At 55.9% G+C, this 20,559-nt stretch overlaps 1 protein-coding gene across 4 annotated transcripts in view; it reads right to left on the reverse strand.

Annotated features, from left to right (window-relative positions):
• The window catches only part of OSBPL1A (oxysterol binding protein like 1A), a 113,148-nt gene that overhangs the window by 34,562 nt on the left and 58,027 nt on the right, over positions 1–20,559 (reverse strand). For 3 of the 4 annotated variants that reach the window (XM_070421266.1, XM_070421267.1, XM_070421269.1), the window contains one exon: positions 9,405–9,564. In XM_070421266.1, the coding sequence (XP_070277367.1) occupies positions 9,405–9,564 (160 nt within the window). Of the gene's footprint in view, positions 1–3,262; positions 3,368–9,404; positions 9,565–20,559 lie in introns of those variants that run through there. The other variant, XM_070421268.1, reaches the window with a different exon arrangement.

The following is a 20,559-nucleotide window of genomic DNA, read 5'->3' on the forward strand; positions in this document are numbered from 1 at the left end:
ATTTCCACAGACCGAATTCAGCAGCTCCCTTCCAAATTTCTACTTTTATCTTCCCTCTCAAAGCATCTTAAGCATAACTTACAAAAAAGCATTCCATTTTTAAAATTCACGATAAAGAAAAAGCTAGAGTAGCTGAGCTGTGAGAAGCATAAATGACATTGATCCTACAGACAAAACAGCAGAGGTAATTCAAAATACTTTAAAAAATACTTCTGCCCTGACCGGTTTGGCTCAGTGGATAGAGCATCAGCCTGCGGACTGAAGGGTCCCAGGTTCGATTCCGGTCAAGGGCATGTACCTTGGTTGCAGGCACATCCCCAGTAGGGGGTGTGCAGGAGGCAGCTGATCGATGTTTCTCTCTCATCCAATGTTTCTAACTCTCTATTCCTCTCTGTAAAAGATCAATAAAGTATATTTTTAAAAATATATATGTATTCTAAAAAATACTTCTTCTGCTATGATATTACTTTTTAAAAAATACATTTTTATTGATTTCAGAGAGGAAGGAAGAGGGAGAGAGGGAAACATTAATGATGAGAATCATCCACCAGCTGCCTCCTGCACTCCCCCTACTGGGGATCGAGCCCACAACTCGGGCCTGTACCCTGACTGGGAATCCAGCTGTGACCTCCTGGTTCATAGGTTGACACTCAACCACTGAGCAACACCCAGGCTCCTTTTTTTTTTTTTAAGAATAGTTTATTGATTTTTAGGGAGGAAGGGAGAGAGAGAAACATCGATCGGCTGCTTCCTGCACACCGCCCACCAGGACCAAGCAAAAACCCAGGCATGTGCCCTGACTGAGAATCAAACCAGCAACCTTTTGGGCGACGCTCAACCAGCCGAACCACAATGCCCTGGGCCCATTAAGTGGGATGTTACTTAAATCCTCCAGAGCTGAAGCCAGAGTGTCCAGGTAACATCGAATTCCCGGGCAGGGATTTGGGGATGAAAATGCCGCGTCCCCACTGGGCTGTGTTCCGCGTGGAGCCATCTGCCTGCTTGGGGATCAGGACTAATTATCCCGCACAGGACAGCGTCGTGCCCAGGCACGTGACGGGCAGCGAGCATACTGACGGCGCCTGCCGTCTGAGCCGGACGCACCGGACGTGTGTGCACCCAGGTTTCCTGTCTCCTCGTTTAACGTCTGTATTTCAGCTCAAAGTCATGGTCCCCCGTCCTCAGAACACTCTCCACGGTCCCTCGGTATTTATTAAAATGCAAACTCAAGGTCACGTCCACCTTCCCGTGAGCGAGTCACCCACACTCAGCACGCCCGGCTCCCAGACCATCAGGCAAACTTCCTCAAACGCGTTTCCGTTCCTGTCCTTAACATGGCTCAGCCAAGAAGTCCAGGAAATCATTATTTTTAGTGCTTCCCTCTCCCCCGCACACACTCAGCCGGCCGCGGAGCCTTGTTTTTATCACATTAACCTGATTAGTCACACTGCTGACAGCGCCGTCGTGGCCAGCGGCCCTGAGCCTGGACTCCGGACCCGGATGGTGGAGTTACTCACAGCGGACCCAGTGCTGGCCACGCTGAGCTGATGTCTGCAGCCATAACACGGCCAGATGAGAGAGAGGGCTTTGTCTGTCCCGTGTCTTATACCAAACAGGTATGGCAGGAGACATCCGAAGAGGTACTTTTCATGGTCAGTGCTGTCAGTCACCATATTTTATTGGGGTTAAGACAAGCCGTAAAGCCCACAACAAGGGACAGCCTGCCATGCGATGAAGCAGCAGTTGCTAAGGTTATACCCCCCAAAACGGACTGATGACATAGAGAACGTGCTTTTAACACAACCCTAAACAAGAACAACCCGACACCACTTCGCAGTCCACACTCAAGCACCGTGATCGCCGCTCGGCCTCGGAGAACGCCCGTCGGGGTCAGGCAAGCGGATCGTGTACAACCCCGAGGACAGGGGACGGGCTGGGCTGGAGCCCAGGAGGCACGGGGGCGAGTGCTGGGGGGGAGCGTCGGGAAGGCCGGGGAGGCTCACCCGCAGGCACTCAGCTCAGCACAGGAGAGAGAGGGAAGGAGCCGCGTGAGCAACACCTGAGGAGAGCTGACGGGGGTCTTGGGGGCGGGGGATGGGGGGAGGGGACTTTCACCTCCACGTTGTCACGTTCGTTTCATGTGAGAAATGAAGAATTTAAAGAGTCCAACAGAAGGATCCCGTCAGAATCGGTCAGCATTATCTGAGGGGCGTCACTGCTTGTAACGGGGGTGTCGCTGATGGGGTGCGGGTCTCCCCGAAATGTGCCGCTTCGGCAGGTGGATTGTCTTGAGCTGAAGGCGATGGAGAGAGACGCCTCGGACTCAGGAAAAACTCCCACCCCCCCTATAGCTACGCAGCACAACCTGGCTGGGGCCTTGCCCAGAATACGAGCTGGTACAGAGATGGCGCTGTGTGGCCTATCTCGGGCGGGCAAACACCGGGTGATGAGCACCTGGTGATGGGCACCTGATGATGGGCACCTGTGATGGACACCCAGCAATGGGCACCTGGTGATGGTGATGGACACCTGGTGATGAACACCCAGTGATGGTGATGGGCACCCAGTGATGGTGATGGGAACCCAGTGATGGGCACCCAGTGATGGTGATGGGCACCTGGTGATGGACACCCGGTGATAGGCACCTGGTGATGGTGATAGGCACCTGGTGATGGTGATGGGCACCTGCTCCTCCTCTGCCCTCCCTCCTGCAGCCCCGGGTACCTCCCTCAGCCCCGGCTCAGGATGCCACAAGACAGGGGCTTTGCATTTCAACAGAAACTTCTTAACAAAAAGCAGGTGCAGAGTGAATGCCACAGGAGGTAGGGCAGTCAGAGCTGCCATGGAGCAGACAGACGTTTCTCAAAACAAGACCTCAACTCAGTGACTACACACCAAGGAGGTGCCACTTCCCCGCAGCCTGGGGCCACACGCTTACCCCAGGAACACACCACCTTCCCCGCAGCCTGGGGCCACACGCTTACCCACAGGGACACGCCACCTTCCCCGCAACCTGGGGCCACACGCTTACCCACAGGGACACGCCACCTTCCCCGCAGCCTGGAGCCACACGCTTACCCACAGGGACACGCCACCTTCCCCGCAGCCTGGGGCCACACGCTTACCCCAGGAACATGCCACTTCCCCGCAGCCTGGGGCCACACGCTTACCCCAGGAACACGCCACCTTCCCCGAAGCCTGGGACCACACGCTTACCCCAGGAACACGCCACCTTCCCCAAAGCCTGGGGCCACACGCTTACCCACAGAGACACGCCGTCTGACGCAGAACAGACCTCGCTCTCCTGGGCGGCACACAGCTCTCTCAGTGGCTTCCTCAGTCCTTCTCTCCTCTCCTCCCTGGCCTGCCACCTCTCCTTGCCCGGCCTTCCGTCCTCTTTAATACCATCAGGCCGACCCCGCCCTACCCCCAAAGGTCTCTGCCAACCGGCACCGATCGCCTCCACGCTGCAAAGTCCAATGTCTTTCCCAAGTCGGCCCGTGACTCACTCCCACCTCTGGCCCTCCTTTGCCTGGTGCAGGGCCGGCTGGAGTCACAGAGCAGCGGCCCCTGGTCCCTGCCCACGGCCAGCAGAGGTGGACGGGCTGTGAACACGTGAGGGCAACGATACTTCCAGGTGCGTACAGAAGCCTGGAGGGCAGCAGCCGCCAAGTGGGGCCGACGGTCTCACAGCGCGAAGGACAGGTGCCGGGAGGGGCTGTGATGACGACTGAGCCACACTGACGAGGAGTGAGCGTGCGGGTGGCAGCGAGGCGGCCGGATGGAAGGAAGCTGAGTCGGCCGTGACGCTGGCCACGCAGGATGAGTGAAACCAGAGTGGGCCTCGGCCAGAGGAGGAAGGAACGGGCTGGCGTGAGGGCCTCCGAGCCCTTGCCTGAGGCCGTGCACGCCCGCCAAAGGTCAGTCACACACGCACTGAGCGTCCTGCAGCGTCAGAGGCAAAAGGCACAGTGACCAGCGGCACGGCCCACAGTGCGGGAGGAGAGCCTGGCTGGGTCCTGAGAGCAGCCGCTCACGCTCCTGATGCTGTGGGCGGACAGCTGCCCCATAACCCACGGGAACGGGCTGCGGGGACCTCCTCACTCCCACGCCGTCCCAGCTCGGCCACTGGGCCTCCCCACACAGGAGAGCTGCTTCCCCGGGAGACCGAGCTCTCCACAGACTCAGTCACCCGCTCACCTGGGACCCAGGGGCCCCGCTGCCGTGGCGGCTGCCGAAGGCCAGGCCTGCCCACAGCGTCGTTTCCAAGTCGCCTGGTGCTGAGTCAGCAACGGGTCCAGCGCCTCTGAATGGCCTTTCCAGGCTTTTCCATTTTGTCCTCAACTGTCAGCATCACACGGCCGAGTGCACCCCCATCCCGCAGTCCTGAGCACTGCCAGGCCTTCGTGGGAGCCACACATCCGGGGAGTGTCTGCTGCCTCCCGTTGGGGGCACAGGGCGCTCTGACAGGAGTACGAGGCCCCAACTCAGACTTCAAAAGCAAACAAGGGGCCCCGGCTGGTGCCCAGTGGTTAGAACATTGGACCTGGGACTGAAGGGTCAAGGGTTCGACTCCCGGTCAAGGGTACGGACCTCAGCCAGGGGCTCAACCCCTGGCCTGGGTCTGGGCGCGTGTGGGAGGCAACCCATCGATGTTTCTCTCTCCTCCCTCCTCCTCCCTTCCTTCCGTTCTCAATAATTAATAAAACAATATCCTCCAGTGAGGATTTTAAAAACACACAGCCAAGGGCGGGAGGGAGTCGCCGCGTGGCGGGCGCAGTTCCCTGTGGGAGGACGCGCAGCTCTGCAGGCGGTGGTGGTGGCGATGGCGGTGGCAACGGCTGCACAACCATGTGCCTGCACTTCACACGCCGCACGGGGCGCAGGAAGATGGTTAAATGGTGAATGTGCATATCCGAGTCCAATCGAAACAAAGCAAAACCCAAACACACACACACCTGCTGGCTGCATGGTCTCTGATCGTCGGGTCCTACACACGCACAGCGGCTGGTCTGCGTGCAGATGCATGTTTTAGACATGTTCGTATTGGTTTCAGAGAGGAAGGGAGAGGGTGTGAGAGAGAAACATCGATGATGAGAGAGAATCACTGATCAGCTGCCTCCTCGCACCCGCCCCTGGGGCTGGAGCCTGCAACCCGGGCGTGTGCCCTGACCAGGAATAGGTCGCCTGACTCATAGGACGATGTGCAACCACTGAGCCACGCCGGCCGGGCCAGATTTTTATTCTGAACACATTTCAGACAACAATCCTCCCCCTCATCCAAACAGATGAAGGCCAACAGCTGTGACTGGTTAACGTGACTGAACACGAGATCAACGTGTGCGTTCCCCGTGCACAGCTCCCTGTCTGCCAACCACGTCTCCAAGACAAACCTGTGAGAACCTGTGGAACCAAGAGGCTCGTCACCTCCACCCCGTCCTGGTTCTCCTCCCGTGAAAGGCAGAGAAGAGGGCCTGGTGTGAAGGGTGTGAGCACATCAGCAAGTCTGACAGGTTGTCCTGACAAATGTGTGTTTCTAACTCGACCTTTGGGAAGAGCTGGAGAACAAACAGTTCGAGGAGCCTGTGGAAGGCCTGGGTCCTGTCCAGCGGCCGCCCCTGCCCCGAGGGCAACAGGAAGTGGCCGGCACACGCTCCCCGTAACGCCTCCAGGAGGACGTATGGTTTCCTGGACACTGGGCATGGTCCCCCGAGGTGACCCCAGCTTCAAACCCCAGTGCCGGACGGTTAGGCAGCGCTGACGCACTTTCCTGCACAGACCCCACAGCAGCAGGTACGTGTGAAGAGCACAGAGAGAGTCAGCAACGCCAGCCCCACCTGAGGAAACTGTGGACGACACTCAGGATGCAGGGGGGGAGGGGGGCGGGGGGGGGGACGGAGGGGGGGGGTAGCGGCCTGTAATCTGCTGAGGAGATGCAGACGCCTGAGGCAGAGACTCGGCTGCATTCCAGCCTGGCCCCCCACCCCGAATGGTGTCCAAGGCCAAAATCAGCCGAATGATAGTGCTGCTTATGGCAGTTCCTGTCTCTTTTTTTATTACAATTTTCTATTGAGAGAAAATGCAGCTATAAAGTTCATCATTTTATCCTTTTTTAAGTATATTTTTAATTGATTTTAGAGAGGAAGGGAGGAGAGAGAAACATCAATGATGAGCGAGAATCATTGATCAGCTGCCTCCTGCACACCCCCTGCTGGGGATGGAGCCCACAAACCAGCATTTCCTGAGCGGGAATTGAACCCTGACCTCCTGGTTCATGGGTCACTGCTCAACCACTGAGCTACGCCAGCCGGGCATAAAATCATCTCGGAAAAGGATGATGGCCCAGAAGGTCAACCCCAAGCCTGAAGGATAAATCACGTCCCTCCGTGTGTGCTAGCACAGACGTGCGCAGGAGCAATCTGCTGGGTCACACGGCAAACGCGGCGTTAGATGCAGGATCCGTCACCCCAGCCTCTGCAGAGTGTTGTGCCATCTTCACGTCTCCCAGGCTTTGTCAGTCACGTTCTGTCACGCTTCACTGGTGCACATCACACCACCCAGCTCACCAGGCTGGGCTGGGCCAGAGAGGGGATGCTCACGCTGACACACAGGGCTCTGCCCCAGGGAACACGCAGTGCGGGTGGGAAGGGAAGAAACACACAGAAAGCTACACGACAGGGAAACGGCCAGACGAGGCAGCGGCTAAGGGGGAGCAGGTGCTGGAAACGCCAAGGTGAGGGAACCACCACGCACCGGGCAGGTGCGCACAGAGCAGGCCCAGGCGAGAGGGCACAGCCGACTCGGACACAGCGAGAAGGCGGGGACACGGCCGGTGCTGTCCCTCCCACTGCCATGGCCCTTCCCACCTGCTGCTGGAACTGTCGGCAACAAGGCAGCCCTCCTCTCGGTGCTCCCAGGTGCTGTCGCTGGCTCACCTTTGCCCACAGGCCACAGCTGGTCCTGGGCAGCCCCACCTGCCACAAAGACAGTTTTGCCTGAAAAAGACTCGAGCTGGCGAGGATGCGGAGAAGAGAGAGCCCTCGGGCCCTGCTGGTGGGAATGCAGGCGGGGCAGCCACTGTGGACAACAGTGTGGAGTTTCCTCAAAAAATAAAAACGGAGCTTCCGTTTGACCCAGTGATCCCACTTCTAGGAATGTATCCTAAGAAACCCGAAGCACCAATCAGAAAGAACGTATGCACCCCTGTGTTCATAGCAGCACAATATACAATAGCTAAGATCAGGAAACAGCCCAATTGCTCATCAGTAGACGAGTGGATAAAAAGCTGTGGTACATTCACACCACGGAATACTATGCAGCTGTGAAAAAGAAGGCTCTCTTACCCCCGGAGACAGCATGGAGGGACCTGGAGAGTGTTGTGCTAAGCGAAATAAGCCAGTCAGAGGAAGACAAGTATCCCATGATCCCACTCACATGTGGAATCTAAGGAACAAGTAAGCTGATGAATAAGGCAGAACTGAGGCCTACGTAGGACAGACGGACGCATCTCAGAGGGAAGGGGGAGAAATCAACCAGAGACCGTGTATGCACATGTGCATACCCTGCGGACACAGGCAAGGGTGGTGAAGGCCTGGCGGGCGGGAACTGGGTGGAGGGGCCATGGGGGGGAACGGAGGGGGCGTCTGTAATGTGCTCAACAGTAAGGATACATTTTTAAAAAGACACACGCACGGACTCTTGCGGCTGCTGAGAAACGCTAACCCGGCTTCACCTTCAGGACACACTTGGATGCGCTTTGCCCATCGCACTCTTGGGTCACATGCACTGCGCATGCCCGTTCCGACCGGACATCGCAAGAGGAAAACAGACACAGATACACACATGCACGCACATACAGACACACACACACGCACATACAGACACACAGAGGACAAGTGTGAGGCTTCATTAATTCACCTCCCCTTACACAGTGAAACGCCACCACCCTGTGAGAGAAATCTGTTTGCGCTGGGGGACTTAGTCACTGAGCACACTGAAAACGCAATCCTATATAATAAAGGCTAATATGCAAATTAACAGAACGGCAGAAGGACCGGTCACTATGATGTGCACTGACCACCAGGGGGGCAGACACTCAACACAGGAGCTGCCCCCTGGTGGTCAGTGCGCTCCCACAGGGGGAGTGCCACTCAGCCAGACGCTGGGCCCTCCCACCTCCGTGCTAAGGATGTCCGACTGACGGCTTAGGCCCACTCCCCACAGAGAGCAGCAGTCGGACATCCCCCAAGGGCTCCCAGACTGTGAGAGGGTACAGGCCGGGCCGAGAGATACGCCGCCACCCCCCCCCCCCCGCCCAGTGCACAAATTTCATGCACCAGGCCTCTAGTTTTTAAATAATCAAGAGGGCCCACGGGTTGGAGAAATGATTCTACACTGTGTGCTCGCACGGAAGCATGCTCACTCAGGCGCGAGGTCCCCCGATCCCGCTCAGGGTCCCACTCAGGGTCTCCCCTCAGGCTCCTGCTCAGGGTCCCGCTCAGGGTCCCCACATGCTGACTGAACTTGGCACGTGTTTCCGGGCGGCGTGAAGCACCTCTGCTCCCGAGACACCAGGGCCTCCCCTCCGTTCTGGCACGTGACGTATTTCCTGTTATCACGTGACTTCTCTGTAGCTTTTCCTCTCGGGCAATGGTTCCCACGTGGGCACACGCCCCACAGGGAGGCAGTTTGATTTTAAGGGGGACGATTCGAGAATGAGTTATTAACAGTGAACTTTTTGCATGTCTTATGGCTCTAGGGGCCTCCTATACAGCAGATAAAGATTGTGACATATTTGTGCATTTCAGTTCTCTATTATGTTTGAAACTTTATTTGCTATTTCTCATATCACTTCATATTATTATTTTAAACAATTTCTAGTGATGTCTTCCTCAGGACTTCCACTGTCCTTGTGTTCCTTTATTTTTCTCTTTCATGGATGCCATGTTCCTTAGAAGCTTGTTTAGAACAAGTTCATGGCCTTTTAGTCTCCCTCCACGTGAATAGTTCACTTTTTGAATAATAAGTATTATATGTCACTGGGGGGGGGGGGGGGACAGGGCATCAGGGTGTTAGAGGTGCTTGGGGGGGGGGGGTTTGGCCAGACAAGGCTGGGAACCGCTGCTCTGGCACCCAGAGTGTCCTCGAGGACACAGGGCGCCCATCTCTCTCCTGAAACACGTGTGGTCCTGGCACCAGGAGGCACTGATGGTCACTGACTAAGGGATCCGGGATTCATGCGGGCTCCAGGGCCCTCCATCCCCAGCCGAGCCACGCCACCCGTGCCGGGAGCCCAGCGGTGACTCCCCTCCCCCTGCCGACGATGCACGTGACGCAGGGAGTGACCCGCCTGCCTGTCAAACCCGAGACTCAGGGGCAGGCTCTGCGTCCGCGCTCCGACCCACCTGACAGCGCATCGTAGAACTCGTCCTCGCTGAGCACGCTGGGCGGGGAGCCGGCCACCAGCGACTGCTCTAGCTCATGGTGCTCCGTGGCCAGCGCCTCCAGGGCCTCCGACAGGATCTTGGTTTTCTCCTGCTCCTGCTCCAACTTGAAATTCCTCGCCTGGAAGGAAACAGGAGAGACTCACTCGGGAGCACGGCTCCAGCTGACTGCACGTCAGAAGCGAAAAGCCGTGCCCTGCGCACGCGGACGAGTGTGCACAACTGCGCTGCTGATTCCGTCCTTCCCGGCTTCTCCCAGCAGCTCCGGCAAATGACGGGGGTCGGAGCCGCCAGACACACCTGCTCCGAGGACCAGGGTCCTCGTGCAAGAGCATCAGCAGGTCAGGGGCCACGCAGCCTCTTCAGAAACAGCCCCTCCCTCAGCATCAGCGTGACATTAAGAAGCCAGTGGGGGGGTGGGGATTAAAACCATCAGTAAGTTTTTGAACAAAATAAGAACAAAAACCACCCCAAGGTGACGACGGGAGCCACACCGAACCCTCCAGTTCACTCCCACCATCGCTGGCAAGTCCTGTGAAGGGAGGGAGGGGCAGGCAATGAAAACTTAATTTTCACCTTAAAATCCCAGGTTCTGGTTTTGATTTCCTAGTTCACCTTGAACTCAGTACCCTAAGGAAAGGTAAAGTACAAGCAAGCCAGCATCCGTCGCCCGTCCGACCCCTGCAGGGGGTCCCCTCCCCCGATGCCAGGGCAGGACCTTCCAGTCCACTGGACCCTGTGAGAGGGAGCAGCAGCCCCGCAGCAGGGCGGCCCGACAGCGCCTGAGTCCGCTCCTGTCCCAATCTCTGCAAACCCAGCTGGTCCGCACCCGCAGCCTCCAGCCTCCCCCGGGCACCTGGGCGGGAGCAACAGAGGGGTCGCCCGTCAGCCGCGGGGCGTCGAGAAGCTCCTGTGGCCGAGCCCCTCACCCAGCACTGAGAGGGCTCTGCTGCGTCTGACAGTCCAACCAGCCGAATCCCACTCAGAACCTTCCAACTTGCTTTTTTTTTAACAAATTTTTTTAAAATATATATTTTTATTGATTTCAGAGAAGAAGGGAGAGATAGAAACATCAATGATGAGCGAGAACCATGGATCGACTGCCTCCTGCACGCCCCACTCTGGGGATGGAGTTCACAACCCGGGTCTGTGCCCTGACTGGGAATCGAACCCAGGACCTCCTGGTTCAGAGGTCAGCACTAACCACTGAGCATACCAGCCGGGCAAGGTTAAACCTTTGTTATCCAGGGAATCCTCCAGTCCTCAGGCACCTTCATGTGTATCATTTTAGCAATGAGATTATTATTAGGAAAAACACCAATAAATGATAAGAAAGAATGAGCAGAGAAGACATGCGGCACTTGGGAAAAAAGGAATACTTATATAATTGCCCTGACTGGTGTGGCCCAGGGGGTGGGGCGTCGTCCCGAACGCGGAAAGGGTTGCTGGTTCGATTCCCGTTCAGGGCACAGGCCCAGGTTGCAGCCTCGGTCCCCGGTGGGGGGCGTGCAGGAGGCAGCCCATCAATGTTACGCTCTCATATCCATGTTTCTCTCGCTCTCTCTCTCCCTCTCCCTTCTCTCTCTAAAATTCAATTTTTAAAAACCTAAAAAAAAATAAATTGCAAAAGACTTGCAAATATTCTTATCATCTAACTTTTATCTCTGAAGCATAAACACCTTTACTATGGCTGGAGTCAACTTAAAACACAAACTGTTCCTCCTCCATTTCATGGGTTACGTAATGCAAATACCTATTTTAAAAACTACCCAATTGAGCACAATGTCCAAAACAGTCCTTTCTGTGAAGGAGGCTCTGCCAGCACTGTTATATTTGCAGACCAGCACCACCCCCGCCCGCGGGAGCAGCCAGACCGCCGCCCACTGCTCGCCCCTTCAGCTGCACCATTTCAGCTTCTCACACATCACAATGCAAACGTGCAGCCTTATCCCTCCCCCTCCCGTCAGCAACCACATGCATCTCCCTGCCGATGGCATCCAGCGGTCGCAGGGAAGCGGCAGAGTAAGTGGTCGAGGCCCCAGATGAGCACGTCCCCTCCACAAAGCTTTTCCCAAACCCCACGCGGCCCTCATCCACTACAGCACGCACCCTGCACCTGCCGCCTCGACACCCGTCCGCACCTGTCCGGGGAAGGGAAGGGGCAGCAGGGCGGGGAGGAGGCTGGGACCTCGCACTGGCTAGTTCTTGCCTTGTTTCTAACCGGTCCGTTTAGGAGTGAGGCTGGGGGGCGGCGGGGGCGGGCACTGCCCTGCGGAGGCCGGCTCTGTGCCGAGTGAGAGGGGCCACCGAGGGCGGAGCCGGGCAGTGACACCATTTGGTTTACCCTCTCATCTCTCTGGCTGACCTGTGGAAGAAGAAACCTGCGGGGAGGTCAGGAGTAGAATAAGGATCCTGCCCAGACAGCGTGGCTCAGTGGTGAGTGTCGACCTATGATCCAGGAGGTCACGGTTCGATTCCTGGTCAGGGCATGTGCCCGGGTTGTGGGCTGGATCCCCAGTGGGGGGCGTGCAGGAGGAAGCCAATCAAGGATTCTCTCTCATTGATGTTTCTATCTCTTCCTCCCTCTCCTCTCCTCTCTTCTCCTCTCCTCTCTGAAATCAATAAAAAAATAATAATTGGGGGGGAAAGATCCCTTAAGAGGACCCTGCAACCCCCAGGAGAGACGGACCAGAGCAACGAGGTGCGAGGTGGCAGGTCTGGGGGGGGTTGCAGGCCGGCCTGCGACCGCTGGCAGACTGACTGTGGACGTGAGAGAAGAGGCGCCGAGGGTGACCCCGGGGTTTGGCCCGGGCAGCGGCAGCCAGAGCCGTCACTCACGACCTAACACGGTGACGACGCGGGAGGGACGGCAGCCAGGACACACGCCTAAACAGGACGTGCGAGATGCCATCGTACTTCCAGAGACGCCAGGTGGCCCAAACCCAGGCGCCGATTTCCTTCTGACGGAGGAACGAGAAAGTGCCCGCGAAGGAAGCCGCGAGGAGAGAGCAGAGAGAGCGAGCAGGCGTGGGGGCCTGGGACGGTTCCGGGGGGAATAGAAGGAGGAAAGAGGGATTGACAGATGCACGATGCGGCCCTGAGGGCAGACACAGGTGTGGTGAGGGGTCCGAGTGGCGGCAGCAGCTCCAGGGCGTGCGGAACAGGCGTTCTCAGCGAAGACCTGGCTGCCGCAGGTTGGAAAGTCCGAGAAGGAAACGGGAGGGAGGGAGGCCCATCCCTGAAGCCTCGCTGACCAGGAGGAAACCGAGGCAGCTGCGGAAGCGGAGGGGCCAGAGGCCTATGGTGGCAACAGCCACGCGTGTTTCCACACCAGGGGAGACTCCGCAGGGAGGAGGCCAATGTGGGAGGGAGGGGAGCTCCTGCGATGGGGGCTGGGGTCTCACCCCCCGTGTGCAGCCAGCCCTCACTAAGGGGAGAGGGGAGGGGGTGTGGGCACAGGCTCAGGGGGGCGGGTGGCCCTCTACTTAGAGGAGAGGGAAGGGGGTGTGGGCACGGGCTCAGGGGGGCGGGTGGCCCTCTACTTAGAGGAAGGTTGTTTAAATCCGTCTGACAAAATGCGCCTCAGATGTTCCGGGTTCACACTGGTTCCTCCGAGCACCACCATCCCCTCCGGGAGCCGCCCCCCTTTATTTCCAGCTGTTCCTCCGGCGCCTGTGTATTGGGCTCCGTCCTGGACTCAGGCGTAACCAGCTACCCCCCGAATTCTTACCCGACTTCATTGCTCCGTCAGCCGTGGTGCATGTGAGAAACAGAGAAAGGAGACAGACAATGAGGTCATCGCCGACGGCCGCCTGCGATGTAACAAGAAGCCTCTCCTCTCTTCAGTTACACAGGACAGAGCCGCCCGAGATGAGAACGAGGTCACGTCCAAGGCCCCACAGCCTCGCTCACCAGCCCAGGCGCCCAGCACAGGGCGGCGGGGAGCGCTGGCTGTGACCGGCTCCTGACACGGCTAACGAAGCCCCTTTGCTGGCACTGCCACGTCCTCGCTCCGGTCCCGCCACCGGAGAGGCAACCCGCCGGGAGCTCCCGGGTCCCCTCTGCCCGAGGCCCTGCCCCGGAGAGGGGCCTGTCGGTGCCGACTCGCTGACGGGCTCTGAGTAACAGGCCCCCAGGGAGCTCGTTAAACTGAATGTCGGCTGGTGACCTGGTGGCGACGCCAAGGTTAACTTCAGACACGTGGGCCCAGGGAGAATTTGGGGGGTAACTGGATACGCCCGAGTCCAGGACGGAACCCAATACACAGGCACCAGAGAAAGAGCTGAGAATAAGGGGGGGCGGTTAAAGAAGGGGGTCATGGTGCTTGGAAGAATCAATATAAAGCCAGAGTATCTGATGCTTATTCTGTCAGATGGATTTAAAAACAACCCCATGGAGATAAAATCAACTGGAGATGAGCACTAGATAAAACAATATAATAAGTAAGTTTAGGTTTTACATTTCTTAAAAAAAAAAGGAGAAAAGAGAAATGTCTTTTGAAACAGAAGTACTGCTCACGTCCACATAAGCTACCAACAGTCGACTTCACACACATTCAGCCCGTGGCCTTGTTCAACGGACGGTCCTGCCATTGAAATACGCAAGAGCAAGAGATCATAAAACCTGCTGATCAGAACACTCACAGGAGGAACATCTACCGCAAATTAAATGTCCAAACCCACATGCATGTCACACTCCAGAAACAGCCCTTCACAGGCTTCTCACCCTAAAAGCCCTACTCACCTCAATGCAGAATTTCCAATGCAGAAGATCCTAGATGACAACACAATGTATTAAAGTGTCAAAGGGTAAATTATAGACCAGGATGTTAAACTGCCATGTACTGTAATGAGTCAATGTTGGCGACACCAAAATGGTAAAATCCTACACCCACCCATTTAACAGATTCTGGAATCCTTACACGTCTGCGTTTTATCGTCTCTTTAACGCCCCACTAAATAGCCATTCGTGACCGCATTCCCACTGCGAGGATGGTGCCGGGAACCCGCTCAGAGGGAAGCACGAAAGAACATTTTCACATGAATAAATACCCAGGGGTGGAGAAGCAGGACAGGCAGCGGCGCCCAGAAGCGACGCGAAGCTCTGTGAAGTGAGACCCTGCCACCAGCTTTCACCAGCACGTCACAGCTGACCAGGAAGGGTGACCCTTTCATAGTGCAGGACCCTGAGCAAAAATGCCTCCAAAAACCTCATTATTCTTAACTTCAGTAAAAGAGTTTACTTAGCAAAGAAAGGCCTTCGCCTCACGGGATCTGCACAGAAAGACGTGCTGTGTGCACAGGGCTACTTCCACGCCCAGGACTAGCCAAGTGCACGCACGGCATTTAGTGTAACAGGCACTTACATGCTGGCAGGCCGTCGGCCCTCCTCGCAGCCCCGGAGGAATGTATGTATTTGTACAAACTGAATATCATCAAGTTTGTTACTTGCCGAAGGTCAGCAGAGGAACAAGGACTCAGTGTGCCTCTTTGGAGCTGATGTTTGCATTTCCAGGTTTTTCTGCAAAACGTCGCACCGGACCTGAAAGGGCGGCGGCGAGGCGCTGAAACAGCGAGGCTGTGCCGGAGGCTGCACCACCTGCGCGCGCCCTTCTCCTCCGGCCCAGCAGGACCGCGGGCCCCCAGCCCTGGTGCGGAGCCCAGGCCGAGGTTCGAGGTTCGGTGAGGCACCCCCGTCTTGCCCTGCCTGGTGGCTGAGCTCCTGCCTAAAAATAGCCTCCTCTTATATAATCATGCACAGGCTCCTGCGGCGTGTGAACCTGGAGGTAACGCTCCTTGTCAGGGATGTGTGACCGGCTGCCTCCTGCACGCCCCCCACGGGACGAGCTCTGTGCCCAAAGGAGGTGCACGGTACTTTCCAGAAGCAGAGACGTTGCATCACCAGCTAAGAGGCCTTATTCCAGGTGTTCCCCAAGGGCTCTGTGGAGAAAAATAAAACCCTAGGAAAACTCTCTTGATTCTAATGTTCACAGAAACGGAGAGGTTATTTATATCACAATAAAACACCTCCAGTGCCGTCCAGTGAATCTTCACGAACATGTAATCCTGTAGCTAGCGTCACTGCACGAAGCAGCGCATCTCCAGTCCCCTCTGCCTAGTCTGCTGTGTCCCTCTGAGCCCTCTCCCAGCCTCCCCCAGGCAGCCCTGCCCTGATTTCTGTCCCCAGGAGTGAGGTCTGTCTGTAAAGGGCAAGGCCGTGGGCCCGAGGGGGTGGGCTCTTCTGTTCTGGCTTCTTTCAAGGATGACGTTCTGCAGAGGCATCCGTACCGGGGCCCAGAGCCACCTGCCAGCGCACACGTTCTCAGCAACGCACCCCCCGGCGCTTCGTCCTGTGCAAGCAAACCTACGCGGTCAGCCTACACACACCTGGGCTCTGTGGTTCCGCCTACACACACTACACACGTGAGCTCTGTGGTTCTCTACACACACTACACACGTGAGCTCTGTGGTTCAGCCTACACACACCTGGGCTCTGTGGTTCACCCTTCCACACACGTGAGCTCTGTGGTTCAGCCTTCCACACACGTGAGCTCTGTGGTTCTGCCTACACACACGTGGGCTCTTTGGTTCCACCTACACACTCGTGGGCTCTGTGGTACCGCCTACTACACACCTGGGCTCTGTGGTTCAGCCTACACACACCTGGGCTCTGTGGTTCACCCTTCCACACACGTGAGCTCTGTGGTTCAGCCTTCCACACACGTGAGCTCTGTGGTTCTGCCTACACACACGTGGGCTCTTTGGTTCCACCTACACACTCGTGGGCTCTGTGGTATCGCCTACTACACTCCTGGGCTCTGTGGTTCAGCCTACACACACGGGCTCTGTGATACCGCCTTCCACACACGTGAGCTCTGTGGTACCACCTACCACACACGTGGGCTGTGGTACCGCCTACCACACACGTGGGCTCTGTGGTACCGCCTACCACACACGTGGGCTGTGGTACCGCCTACCACACACGTGGGCTCTGTGGTACCGCCTACCACACATGTGGGCTCTGTGGTACCGCCTACAAGGTGAGGTTCAAGCAAACATGGGAGGAGATGATGCCATCAGGAGACGAGGCAAACACGAGAGGAATGTGGCTGCTGGGGGCGTAGGTGTGACAAGGACTGTCCACAGCAAACGTGCTGTGTGCGTAGCAGTGCCCTTTGAAGTCATGATAAGAGTAAACACTTGAGCCCGTCACAGAGCTGTTTGCTGTAAGTGTCACGCATCACGCCCTGCAGGTGCCATACTTTCACACGACGGCAGGTCAGTGAGTGTTGCACCAGCATCACCTCATCACGTGAGGGGAGCCCTGGGTGAGACGTGTGCCAACGTGAGGGGGGCTGCAGCACCCCAGGCCACAGGCTGGCTCAGCGCCACAGAAACCCTACGGACCACCTCGTACACCAGGCCCAGCACCACCGGGCGTCCTTCCGGGCGCAGACTCGTAGCGCACGTCTCTCTACACTTCGCTGCGATCGTCCCGCACAACAGACCTGACTCCCAGCCCCGGTCCTGACGCTCCACCCAGGCTCCGGAACACCTCCTGCACACGCTGAGCACGGAGCCAGGAAGACAGTCTGCATTCACGGGTCTGAGGTTTATTCTGTTTTGATCAGAGTTTTCACCTTCTCAAGGGGCTGGGGAGGAGGACAAGCTGGGATCACGAACTCGTCTGAGGACAACATCTCAGATACCGGAAAGCCGTGCACCCCAGGCCTCCCCAACCATGGCCTCCACGGGGCCGAGGGAGACCAGCCCGGTAGGCTCTGTTAGCACTTACAGCCCGAAGACGAGCGTTCTTGTAACAGCCTGTGTCTATTTTCACAAAATGCAAATCTCACCCTGGCCAGTTTGGCTCAGTGGATAGAGCGTCGGCCTGCGGACTGAAGGGCCCAGGTTCGATTCCAGTCAAGGGCACATGCTGTGGTTGTGGGGCGTGCAGGAGGCAGCCGATCAATGATTCTCTCTCATCACTGATGTTTCTCTCTCTCTCCCTCTCCCTTCCTCCCTGAAATAATAAAAAAATACAAATCTCATGAGCAAATAAAATTATATCTAAAATAAAATTAAACAAGTGATTTGAAAATTTCCAAAGTCCTAAAGCAGTGGACATGGGTTCTTATTTCTCCTGCTTTGGGGGCACTTAAAATGTATTTTCTGATTTTTTAAAAGGAATGAAAATGCCCAATGCCTGTGAGCTGATGCCCACATGCCTCCAGGTCCAGCAGGTTACACCTTCCGAGCAGAGGAGTCAGTCCCTCCCCCGCGCTCTTCTGGGTCACACGTTTGTGGTGGGAACAGCAGCAGGAGGAGCGGGTCAGTACGTGGGTGTGTTTACCGCAGGCCAGGTGCTCCAATAAGCACTTGGAATACCATCCCACTCCTCCCCCTGTCCTGCAGGCATGGCATTATGATTGTGTTACAGTAATAAATTTAGTGAGTATAAGATAGTATAATCAAATTTCATTTCTTTATTAGAGTGAATTTTAAACTTTACTTAGAAGTGAAACTTAACTTGTGTGTGTGTGTGTGAGAGACCCTGATAAGTAACTTATAACGCCCTGCATGTTAACTCCTGACAAATAACTTGTAACTCCTGACCAACAACTCCCAGCATGTTAACTCCTGATAAGTACCTTGTAACCCCCTGCGTGAGTATCCTGATAAGCCCAGAAGGCCACCGGAACACACTGACATGAGACACTGAGGAAGCCTGTTACAGTAATAAGTTTAGTTAACGTAAAGTAGACTCCATTTTGTATTAGCATAAGTTAGCATAAGTAGACCCCATTTTATTCTTAGACCAAAACTTGTAAACAACTCCAAAAATAAGATGTGTGATTAATAAGCTTTGAACATGGTCACAACTTTCCCGCCTGAGTGTATACCTAGATGACAGGGCGGCACCCGTGTATGGCACCCGATAGGAGACAATGAAGACGCTCAGCTTCAAGGATTTAAAGAGAGCAAATCTGTTGCTGTTCAGACGCTTGTCTGCCCTCCACAGACAGGACGCTCTCCTCCCGCCTGGAAACTGCCAAACTGCGAAACTGCCATTCTTGCTCTGCCTGAGCCCAAACTGCTAGAGGCCTCTCCTCGAGTCAAGAGACCGAGCTCCTTGCTGCAGCGTATTTTGACGACCTCCGTGTGTCTCTGTCAGCGAGTGTCTCCGGGTGGCCTGCCAAGGACTGAAACCCATCAGCTCTCTGGTAAATAAACCTGTGTGATTTCTTGCATTGTTTATCTCCTGTGTCTCTCTCTCTCCTTAGTTTTTGGTTAAACTCGGCCATATTAATTAATAGTAAGTACCCTTTGACGTTTGTATTGGTATATCCAAATGAAACGCTCTGGGTCACCTGGGCATACATTCCTAGAGATAACTGGAACAATGGGGAAACTCACGCATTCTACTACACAAGCTCCCCAGGCTCACGCAACTAGCAAGTGACAGCGCCAGCACTCCACCCAGGCTGCCTCGGTCTCCCAGCTCATGACCTACACACTCACGTTGTCTGTATGTTCACAGGCATAAAAGGGTCGTCCAGCCGCAGGAAGCTGGAGAGGGGATTTCTGCAAATGGAGGAAAATTAGGTGGCCTCCAATATTCCTTTTATAATTTTGTGATTATATTCTCCCGAGTTTCCATCTTATTTTTAGCATTGTCCTCTGACTTCATTGTTTCTAGGAATTCTGTGCTCTTAGGTATGGCTAAGTATCAACTAATAACTTAATTATAGACACATCCATTCCCTGCCATTTTAACGCTCAGTTACCCGCTCTCTGGTTGTGAGTGACCTGGGTCATTATTCGTCCCACATACAGGTCCACGCAGGTTTGCCCTTTCTCAATCTATTCAAGTCCTTGATGCGCATTCTGTGTCTGTGGTGATTCAGTCCCATCTCCATTTCCCCGTGCAGCCAAGAAAAGTTATTCCCAACCACATGATCACCTTTCAAAAACAACGGCAAGTCAACATTTGGAACCGAAAGTACAGAAAGATGGCGCGTATGAAAGTAGAATACACACCCAGGCCCACACGGAGGGGGTCCACGCAACCTCACGGCGCACGCCTGCTCCGTGCAGCTCTTCTCACCCACTGGAGGCGAGGGGGCGGGGAATGGGGACCCCTGAGCAGCTGGAAGAGCGGCAGGAAGTCACTGCTCTGCAGGCAGTGAGGGTCCCTGTAAGAGGGGGGCCCGCAGCCCCAGGGTAGCATTCGGATAGAAAAAGTGACGCCGCTCTACTTACGAACACGTTTCCCACACCGCACACCCATCAGATGGCTACAGTAAAAGTCACACACACACACACATGCACACGTGCGCACACACACACACACACGCACGCACACACACACAGTCACAAGTGCTGGGAGGATGAGAGAAACAAGCACGGTGCCTGCTGGCGGGAATGTAAACGGACGCAGCCACTGGGGAAACGGTGTGCGAGGCCTCAGGAACTAACCACAGAATCCCACGTGGTTCAGCAATGCCACGGAGTGTGCAGCTCAGACAACTGAGAGCAGAGATGCAGGGAGATGCGCACACGCGTGTTCCCAGCAGCACTATTCACAGCAGCCGAAGGTGCAATCAGCCGGCTGCACCGCCGACAGATGGTGCGTGAACAGCACGTGGTGCAGACGTGCCATGGACTGTGTTCTTCAGCCTTAAAAGGAAAGCGGTTCTGACACATACAACACGGATGAAGCCCGAAGGCATCATGCTGACTGAGATAAGAGCCACACAAAATACACAGTGTGACACCACTCGCAGGAAACTCCCCAAATAGAAGGACCCTCCCTGAAACGACGCGGGCACAGTGCACTCCGCAGCGACCTGGAACCAGAAAGGCGGCTACGAACGCAGAACCGCGTGCAGGTTCCAGGCAGGACCACAACGCGGCAGAGCCACCCAGATGCTGCGGACGGACGAGCCGCAAGCCCTGGTGTGAGTTCCCTTAAGGCCAACAGAGCGAGAAACAGAATCACGCCCTTTCAATTGCCCACAAGGAAGAAACATCTCTCAGTTCTTTAGGGAAAACAAACCCCCTCTTCGCCCTTCGCTCTCGCTCCTCACAGTGGTACATGGGGAAATGCAAGTATT

The sequence above is a fragment of the Myotis yumanensis genome, unplaced genomic scaffold (genome assembly GCF_028538775.1).
Source record: "Myotis yumanensis isolate MYYU_CA2020_CCGP unplaced genomic scaffold, mMyoYum1.0.hap1 SCAF_7, whole genome shotgun sequence".
NCBI lineage: Eukaryota > Metazoa > Chordata > Mammalia > Chiroptera > Vespertilionidae > Myotis > Myotis yumanensis.